This window comes from Falco cherrug, chromosome 6, assembly GCF_023634085.1.
Source record: "Falco cherrug isolate bFalChe1 chromosome 6, bFalChe1.pri, whole genome shotgun sequence".
In the NCBI taxonomy this organism is placed as follows: domain Eukaryota; kingdom Metazoa; phylum Chordata; class Aves; order Falconiformes; family Falconidae; genus Falco; species Falco cherrug.
Window position 1 is genome coordinate 57,750,221 of NC_073702.1, and position 10,351 is coordinate 57,760,571.

Below are 10,351 nucleotides of genomic sequence, written 5' to 3' on the forward strand. Positions count from 1 at the left end.
CTCTTTATTCCGTCACTCCATACATGAGATGAAACAAAAATATCAGCAGCACCACCCCACAAGGGAAAACACTCTCTTCCCTCATGGCCACCTGCTTATCAATAAACATTTTTCTTCTTCTGTGCCTTAAGCACTTATGATGCCACTCGCTGGCCCAGGGACTAACACTAGCTACATGAAAAGCTGAAAACCAACATGAGGGCCACCACAAATACTTTTGCCAAATTCTTCTTTCTTACTTTCTTACTTTTCCCTCTTTCATTAATGGTCATAGTGAAAGGGTGCAGTAGGACATGAAACAGAAACATACTGAGAAAGCTGCAAAGAGAAGAAAGAATGGAAAACCTGAATAACGTCTTACTGTGCATTTAAATTTTTATGTTTTCTATCCTGTTTTCTGAGGAAATGAAGAGTCATAACTGTATTGTCAGAGCACCCCCCTTCCCAAAATCTCTTGAATCTTACCTTTAAAACCAGAGGAAATTCAATAGTGAGTCAATAGCCTCAGTGGTTTCTAAACACTGAATTTCTCAAGGTTTCATGGAAACAGAAGCGTAGAAGAGACAATGCATCTGCATGACTCTTCCCTCAATAATCCTTGCCTTTTTTCTACTAATGACAGAGAATCAACACAGGAATTTAAATAAGAGAACCCAAGCTCGTTAGGACTTCCACCACAGATCTAGTTTAAAAAGACATTTTCTAGAAATATGTGCTTTGATGTTTTGTCATTAAATAGAGATTCAATAATGGAAAAGAATTACTAATATATTCTCCGAAGTTGTATTAATTGGAAGTGTTCATGACTACATTGCCGTAAGGCGTTACGATTTTTAAAATCTAGTAAGGAGTACCGAGTAGAAGAGACCCTATGTATATACACGAAGGAGTACAGGAGAGCTGCCAAATATGAATACAATTAACCTTGTAGTGAATGTTCAAGAAGATACTAGAAAAAAATAAGAGCATTGTATACTTCTGAATGCTTAACCACACTACATCAACCACATTAAACTTTAAATAAATGCTTACTGAAAATTAAGAGACCTGCCAAGTTATTCAGGTCTTCTCAATACCTGCCTGCTTCAGCTAGTATGAAACATTCACAAAGTAGTCGCAATCTAGCAACAGAATACATTCGGATTCAAACGTCTCAGGCCTGAAGAAAAAAACCCTCTCCAATTAAAAAAAAAAAAAAAGGCACTTTCTTAACTATGAACACAAGCCGAAAACACTGTGTAAGATATTATAACAGTGCACTGGTGGCTGGTTTTAACCCTTCCTTGCCTTCTTTCCCTTCCCCAATGGTAGCTGATTATCCATCTACTACATAAGAATGAGAACACTCTGCTAAACTCACAGTCGATCTTGCTCCTAGGCAAATAAAAAATAAGAAGTGGACATCAAAACAAGTTCCAAAAGCTACAGCACTCAAACAACTGTATGATGAGGAAAGGTATGTGGTTTTACAAGACCGTAAGAAAATATTTCAGGGAAAAATTAAGAGAAAACATTTCTAACAAAGGAAAATCTAGTATTGTAATAAAACTGTTAAATCGCAGACAGTAATTAAATACCTAGCCAGATCTCCCTTATTCCCGAGAAGGTACTTCAAATTATTAAGTCCAAATATCCTCTACACATGTATGTTCTCATTTTTCTTTGTGGATTCCAATGGAATAAGAGAAGAAAATGCAGAGTAAGGAATCTAGTCAACCTTACAAGAAGCAGACTAAACTAAGCCCCTGAGTTAAGCAAGCAGAAGAGTCATCCTTTCTTTCTGCATACTGTAAAAGAATGACTTTTCAAAAGTTGTACAGGCTTTTAAAAGTATGTGGACAGTTTCCTTAGATTACAAAAATATAAAATGCAATTCTTTTTTACTGAGTTTCTAGAATACACTCAGTAACTTGTTAAACAGAATTAGACTACTCAATATAAAATGTTTCTTAAAATTCTTTATTTTAAGAATAGATCACTGTGCATAAGCATCAGATACCTCATATTCCACAAAACTGTATTACCAGCTCAAAATGTGAGTTTCAACTATATCTTTATTAAAAGATTTATTAAGAAAAGCATTCAGCAGCTGTTTTAAAATATCAGATTAGGAACAGATATGATCTTAATTTAAGAAGATATTTTTACATAATGAACATTTCCAGACTTCTGACAAGTTAGGATGACACTCATCGAAAGGGAGGAGGAAGTAGCTTGGCACTCATGCCAACTGATCTTCACTATTTGTACAGGATCTAACTTCAAAAACATCAGCTGTGCCAGATCTTTTATTATCCATAACATGCATCTCTCCACACCAACTGCATCAGAGACCACCAACTTGTCTCATATACCACATCAAACAAAAGACCAGCTTAACAGTTGAGTGCTATTTAGAATACAAAGTATGTATTCTTTCCCCAGAACACAGAAGTTTCAGCCTATCTTTCAAAGTTATTTAGAAAATATTAAGACATTTATAAATAAATCGAAGCCAAGGCATTCAATACACTAGTTTCTACAGTGATTGTTTTGAAAGCCAAAATTTTGTTTAACTAGTAAATCTACTTTCAACGACTTGATCTATAATGGATTTAGTGGAACCTGCATTTTTATTGCTGTTCTCCTTTAAAAGTTTCACACTTATAATAAATGTCACATTGTACGTGAAAAGTGACTATGGTATAGGCATCCCTCTGTTATTATGGAAGAAATAAGGTACGCTGGAAGTCTTCAAGGCAAGTGACACACATTTTAATAGTATGCATGAAGTGTATGAAAATATACATTGTAAGATTTTTAAATTAGTTTTTTTAAAGAAACAGCAAAATAGTCATGAGATAGACATCAATAAATACTTCCACGCGTGCAAAAGCTGGCTCGCAGGATCTCACGTTAGTAAGAAAACACAGAAAAACATGCTTTGAAATTCCAGTGGTCTGTTTTCTAGCCTCTGCTTTTCTTTAAAATAACCTGCAAAAAGAAAAAAGTATATTTATAACTGCTTTTATTACTACAATCCGGGCTGCAGTAAGAAATCCAAAACGCTAGGCTGATCAGACCAAAGCTTCACCTAGCCAAACAATCCGCTTCCAGGAGTATAGCCACCAAGGGTAAAAGACTAGGGAAAAGGTTAGAAATAAAGCACATAGAAAAATGCAGTATCAGAAAGTTTGGTGGGTTTTGTTTGTTGTTTTGTTTTTTTTTTTAATAAGAACATTCATAATCAAGAACTCTGTAAAAGAAAAGGCTTATTTTAAAAATGAAATGCTGAGAAATACCAATAACACTTCCAAGCTCTCAGCATATTCCTTGAAGCTCTTACCCTGTTAGGCCTAGACAAAAAGATAAAAATAAGGTTTGCGATTATATGGCTACTACGCTCAATTTTTGTTTGTAATGCCTTATTTCTTTCTATATCAAGAGTACCCAGACCCTTGGAAGGACATTTTTTGGTTTGGAGTTTAAGTTGAAAAATGAACTTCAAAGCCCAAGTGGGACCATTTAAGTGTTAACATTATTAAAATACAGGCAATTTTTCCTTTCTTCTCATCTTAAAAAAAAAATTAATAAATGGAGCACAAAAATGTTCAAATAATGTTAAGATTGCAGTTAAAAAGAAATCACAAATGCAATTCCAACTGTAACATTCACTTGGCTACCCTACACATCCTGTATATATTTCTGTTACTATAGTAATACAAAGTATCAAACTAAACACTTCACCAGAGGGGGGGGGGGGGGGGGAAGATAAACAGAATCCAGGGGACCCAAATATCAGATAACACTGTTTTGTTCTTCCAGTTTGCCAAGCAGTAAATAGGTGGTTGAACAGACAACAAATTAAAGACTGAGTTCCTTCATGAAACCTAAAGCAGATACATCCTAGCGAGTGAAATGAGCTATGGAATACGAAGGATTTCAGTCATACTTTGGCACTACTCAAATCCCTTCTAGAGAAAGCTGCATAGTACCTTCCTCTTTCTCTTCTTTTGCATGTACACAAAACTTACCATGCTCTGTAATTCAAAGGGTTCCTCCTTCACAGATATTCATAGAGCAATTTTTTGTTATGCTTAACTACCCATATAACAACCCACAGTTTAATCCTCGCGTAGTCCTTCGCTTGCTGAACACATCACACGAAGTATCTCTTCAAGTACCATCCACACAATGCTGCAAGAAACCACTTCAAACATCTTTCAGACTAAGCAGGTAAGAACTGAAGGTGTAAAGTATTTGAACCTCTTTGAACTATTTCTCACTTGTTCCATAAAGCTTCATCTATATTACTGGAGTTAAAACAGAATGTTTCCTTGATATAGTACCATCTGAACTCCAACTTTGGAATTTGCTCCTATTCCCTGGGCTTTCAGGATGCCTGCTGGTAGACTACTGTGTAGACTTACCCACATAATGAAACTATGAACTTAAACATGGAATAATCAAAAATAGGGCTATATTTATTAGGGCAAGGAGAGTTAATTTGATGTCTTGGTAACTGTGAACTATGCCAACAATGGATTAAAGAACATTAAGTCTCTGCAGGTTCTGGACTATAAATCCAAACACATAAACACTAACACAGAAAACTTTTGCATATGCTTTTGTAATACATTTTTACATTAAACAAAAAAAAGAAAAATATTACAAATGCTTTATTACCTTTGCTGCAGCTATAGTGTGCTCAGGTTTAATTATTTTACTTTTGTTCTCAAAAGCCTTTGTCCTGGCTTCTTCTGCTAGCCGATGAAGAAACAGTAAGAAGCTCAAGTGTACCTTTAAAAGAGGGGAAAAAAAAAATTATCAAGAAGGGTTCAAACTGCTTAAGCATAGTTGGTTGGGTTTTTTTTTTAAAAAAAGTTCATTGTTTGAGACAGAGGATTCACATATTAGACTGCTTCCAAATTCCTGAAAGGTGTTCTCAGGAAAATGAAGTACCACTCAGTTCAAGTCCCAATAAATTCCCAAGACATTCCTTACTGCAAGATTCCAGTAAATAAAGTTTAAATTTGGTATACTTGAATAGTTGAAGTGCTCTAGAAATGATCATACAAACAACAACTGATCTAACAGAAGTCAAATCTGATTTTTATTAGTATTTTTATAACAAAATATAAATATCATAGAATAAGATGAAGCCTTTTTTGCTTACTAGTTAGTATAGTCAGTTTTCAGTCACTACAATGGCCAGACTTTTAACGAACAGCAAATTTATCCCTGCCTTATCAGCAAATGGACCACAGACAAGTTCAAGGACTTCTGCCCCTTTCCAGTGTAAAGAAGCACCAACATTAATTTCTCCAGAACAAAAAATTCTCCACTGTCAGGAGGCTCCATCTATTTTTTTCCCAGTTCATTGCTTACTTAACCTTTTTACATGAAAAGAACTGATAGGGCAGTATTCTGTTCAATACAGAATGCTACACTGCTAGTACAGAGGCAGCAAAAATTTCAGCAGGCAAGGAACTGATCTAACGTGGACTAAGAACTGCCAGCCAAAAGCACCCCTGTGCAATAAGTGACCTGTAATACAAATTTTTAGCATTATACAAACATTATGTGAACTGTTTTAACAGTCCAGCCTGAAAACTGGTAATTGCACCTTTTGTAAATTAAACTTTCAAACAATATTAACTTTGCTATGTGAAGTGTACAAAAATACATTTTCAATCAAGAGTGCATAAAAATACTTCTGAAATATATGAAAATATATGAAATATTTATATAAATTTATATACTTATTCTGCCATACCTCATCTGCAAAGCCTAGAAATATATAATAAGTAACAAGTTAGAGTTTATAGGAAATACTTTGGCAGTGGGTTTGCAGCACAAAGAATCTGTTAGAGGACAGGCATTTCACTGTCCATATGACAAGCAATTTAGGGTGGTTTTTTTTAATCTCCTGAATTAAATGAAGCCAGCATGCTATAGATAAATTTACATAATATTTGGCATCATTTGGGAGCATCTACAACACAAAAAGCAGATGTTCTTGCAGATTTATTTAGCAAAATATCAAAGCTATTTTTAAACTACTCTTTAGTTACACAGAAATAATCTCCGACAGAATCAAGCAGTGGCACTAAAATAGTGTTCAACATTAGAACGCTCATTATTAGACTTATCAACATGGAGGTTAGGTTTCTGGAAAAAACTTGGGGGAGAAAAGGGACATGGAACAAAAGCTTCCATACTTGCAAGTCCTTCTGCTGAGAATCCTAAAGGCAAAAGTATTAATTTTAAAACTGCCTTTAGGAAACACGTCTTCTCTCAGAATCACTGTACCTTTATCTTGCTATTTTCAAAGCGAATCGCTGCATGTGGAGAAGTTTCCCCTGCTATAGGTTTAAAAATAGTCACATAACTAAAATCAGAACGTTCCACAATAAAGCACACATGTTAATAAATATTCCAGATTATTCAAGGCAATTGAGAGAGGCTAATGAAAGGCAGAATGACTGAATAGCATGAGCAGCAGTTACTGACAAGTACCTAAGTGATACTGTATTTGTTTAAAGACATTGCTTTACTATGTATTATTGTCCATCTACATAAAATTTAGAAAGTTTTGAACTACATGTGAAAACTACCTTACACAACAGAATGCTTATTTCCCATAAAAAAAAGATTGCAAAGTTTTAAAAACGTATGTAAAACCTCACAACACTGCTTGCACAGCAGCTCCCACACACCTGTTCAACAGAACTAACGAATAGCAGGGACAAGCACTGTAATTTTTTTTGCTGCCATAACTTTAGAACAATTCTTTAGACTGATATTTTGCCTTCAGTCATCATTCTGTGCTGGTAACCAAGAAAAAAGGTGTCATTCAGTGCAATACTTCAAGCTTTTCCTGCAATGTAAATATAAACCTGCCCTTACAGAATAAAACAAGCAGCTGAGCTCTTGCTTTTCTTCTGTAATTTCAAGCAAGAGCAAAGTCTGCAGCTTTTTCTTCTCAGGCCGTTGAGGAGGGGGGAACAGCTGAACTTCAGTACTAAAATCTTTACCTCTTATTTTCAAAAAGGTAACTAACTGAGTTCTAATAGCATAGGGAAAACCTTAAAAGCTATTCCTATCTCTTCACTCAAAAATATTATCACACTCCTTCAAAAAATCAGCTTCTTGATAAATTTTGATGAAATTTGTTAGCTACGCTGTGCACAGAGAAAGATAACACTTAAGAAACAGGTTCTGACAAAGCTTCAAATTGCAAAGAGATTTGATTGAAAGAATCTGAAAACCGAAGAAGAAACATTCAAGTATTTAATAAAATTATCTGAATTCTTATGTCTCTCAGACTTGTTAGTAACGATGACATAGGTAACACTGATTTATTGAGGAAAAATAATCACTGAAGGCCAAGAAAAGGAAAACAATCAGATTAAGTCATAAACTAGGTAGGAAGACCTCCTCCTTAGACTGGTTAAGTACCACAGCAGATTCAAACACAGAGCACGGATCATTCAGGAAGACAACCCAGAAACCGAACTAGTTGATTCTCTATTCCCCCACAGAAGACACAAGCACTTTACTCAAAATGTATATGGTTTTGTCATGTTAAGATAGCTACTGTATCAATTTCTAGAGTATGCCATCACTCTTACAAGGTTTGTAGGGAATAAGAGAGACACTAAAAAACCACTCCCAAAACTTACTACTTGTCTAACTACAGAACTAAACTTTCCCCTCACCCTTTTTTTTTTTTTTTTTAAATAAAGCAAAACTGCAGCTGTGTTATTTATTCATAGAAATAAAGAGCTAAAGAGCTTTTAGCCACATGCTTATTTGAAGAATATATTGGGCAATCCCCACCCCTGGGCATTCCTGTTTAAAGGTAAAATAAAAAAGCCAAGCCTCCTAACATAAAAGGCCATTTAATTTTACATCACCAGAAGAGATAATCCATGCTTCCACCACATTATTAAAATTCATTCTTATCTCATCCTTTGTGTTAGAATGAGTATTTGCATAGCTATATTTTAAGCTAGGTCAGATTGTTGTTGTTTGTTAGTTTCAGTCAATTCAATTCACTGATTGTCTTTGCAATCCACAGGATGCTGGTGCCAGGACAAAGAAGAGATGGGAACCAATGCCCAAGATCTGGATGGATGTCCCACTTACCCTTTTTCAGACAGCTACACTACCTTGAAGCCTAATTAACATGACCATGGAAACACAGACCAACTGTTACTAACATCTACAAAAAATGTTATTAGTGATTATGTAAGTTTGATTGGTTGACAATAAATGACACTGAGTAAGCTTTGAGTAGGTGTGAGCACAAGCAGCAAGGGGCCAGGTCTTTAGTCCATAAAATACTCCAAAGATAGCGAAAGAAGTAGGAAAAGATCTTATTTTTATTAGACCAATTAGAAAAATATGTACAGCTTACATTCAAATGTAAATCCCTTCATGTAATTAGCATATTCATTTCATCTATTTTTTTTCAATTTTGTATATCTACATTTAGCCTCATATACCCAGATACCAACCTTCAAGATGCTGCAAGACAACTTTTATACACGTAAGAAATACAGACTTACAATTCAAGTCAGGTACCATACTAGTATACAGCATGCATTAATGTTCTGAGAATCACACACATTTGTAAACAAGAGGGCATGACAGTTCAGCAAGTCAAGCCTATGAACACACTTCAAAGAATACTTTTTATCCACAGATACTTTTTTTTTTTCCAACACAGCAGCTACCACAAGATCTCTTGAGGTCAGGTTTTCTTGCTGTACTCAAGTAATTTCTTGGTGAGACAAACCCTTCCTGTGCCACAAATCCCTTATTGCAGGTCAGAAGGAATCCAAATTGGTTGACCTGTTGTCTGAAACTTGTTTTGATGTGGTTCTGTTACGTCTACACCTTTATGACAGGTGTTTTAAAGCAATGAACAGGATCTCAACACCTTATTCTCATTAGATAACTAACAAGACTTGTCATTCCTTAGTTTTGGGCAGATTACTTAGATGGCCTTCTACAAAAGTAGGATCGATTATTCAAGATGACTTAATGGTTTAGCAACTCGTTGATCACAATTAAGTGGATTGATATCCGCATACCCGACCTGCCCTACATAAACAACAAACGTTACAGCCACGTAAACCAAATTCCCATTTCTCAGCCCGTTTACATAGAACTCTTCGAAGAGCAGCGTGTACATGTAATGACACAATATTTATGCATCAGCCTGTCCCTGAATCCCCAAATTCGGTCAGAAATCTACAATACAGCAGGCAGAAAGCTGCAGAAAGCTGCAGCCACTATTTACTAACGTTTTATTAGGCTAACCCGCCCTCCATCTCCCCACAAGTTTTGTGCCCCTCTGCCCGTAGGTCACCGCAGAAACACCCTGAGCAGTAACGTGACATCCCATTACACACAGCAACTACAAAGCGCTCCAGCACGCACAATCCACCGGCCCGCGTCTTTCAAGCAATAAAACATTTCGAAACTAAATGTCCCCACTTAGGGACCCCTGTCCCTAAGCGGCCAACTGCCCCCCCCCCCCCCCCCCCCCCCGCCCTGCGCTACCACCCCCAGGCTCCCCGGGAGAGCGCGGATGGAGCTGAAGGACTCGGCCCTCGGGCTCCCCACACTGCCGGAGCGGCCAGGGACCGCGGCCGGCCTCCGCCTGCCTCGCCGGTCAGGGGCCGGGGGCAGCGCCGAGGGGCGGAACGGCCCGCATCTCCAGGCCGCCCCCGCGGCGCCCGCCCCTCTCCTTCCTCACCAGCAGGTCGGTGTTAGCCGCCAGGCGTAACTGAGGCTTGTGCTTCTTGATGATTTTCCGCAAAGTCGAGCGGGGCGCCGTGCGCTTCATCCTTCCCCCTCCTCCTCCCGCTGCTGCCGCGAAGGGGCCCAACGGCTCCCGCCCGCCCGCCGCCGCCGTTCAAATCCGCCGCCCTGGCGCAGGCGCGCGCCCGCCGTGACGTACTTCCCAACGGCCGCCCCCGAGGAGAGCGGCGGTGGCCGGGGCCGGGACCGGGGCCGGGACCGCTGCCTCCCTCCCGCCTGCGGCGTGCGAGCGGCGATCGAGCGGCTCCCTGGAAACCGCGGAAATCGTAGTAATCCGGGGAGACCCTCCTGCCCTCTCGGCGCACCCCGCAGTGGCCCGGCCGCTCGGGGCAGAGGCGCCGTCTCACCTGCGCTTGCGGCTCGGCGCCTCCGTGCCCGACGCCCCGGCCCGCGGCGCTGCCGGGCCCCTGGGGCGCGCTCGGCCTGGCCCTCGCTCCGGCCGCCGGTGAGGGGCGGGGGCTGTGGCGCCCGACTGCAGCGATCGCCGGGGCGAGGGCCGCGGTGCCGCGGCGGAGGCAGCGGGCGCGGGACGGGAGGA

At 39.2% G+C, this 10,351-nt stretch overlaps 1 protein-coding gene across 1 annotated transcript; it reads right to left on the reverse strand.

Annotated features, from left to right (window-relative positions):
* Positions 1-2,036: 2,036 nt before the first annotated feature.
* Positions 2,037-9,876, reverse strand: CENPW (centromere protein W). The gene is made up of 3 exons (XM_055714510.1): positions 9,749-9,876; positions 4,666-4,779; positions 2,037-2,973 (listed from the first exon to the last, which is right to left on the reverse strand). The coding sequence occupies exons 1-3, from the start codon at positions 9,836-9,838 to the stop codon at positions 2,947-2,949; spliced, it is 231 nt and encodes a 76-aa protein (XP_055570485.1). The 5' UTR covers positions 9,839-9,876; the 3' UTR covers positions 2,037-2,946.
* Between the last annotated feature and the right edge of the window lie 475 nt (positions 9,877-10,351).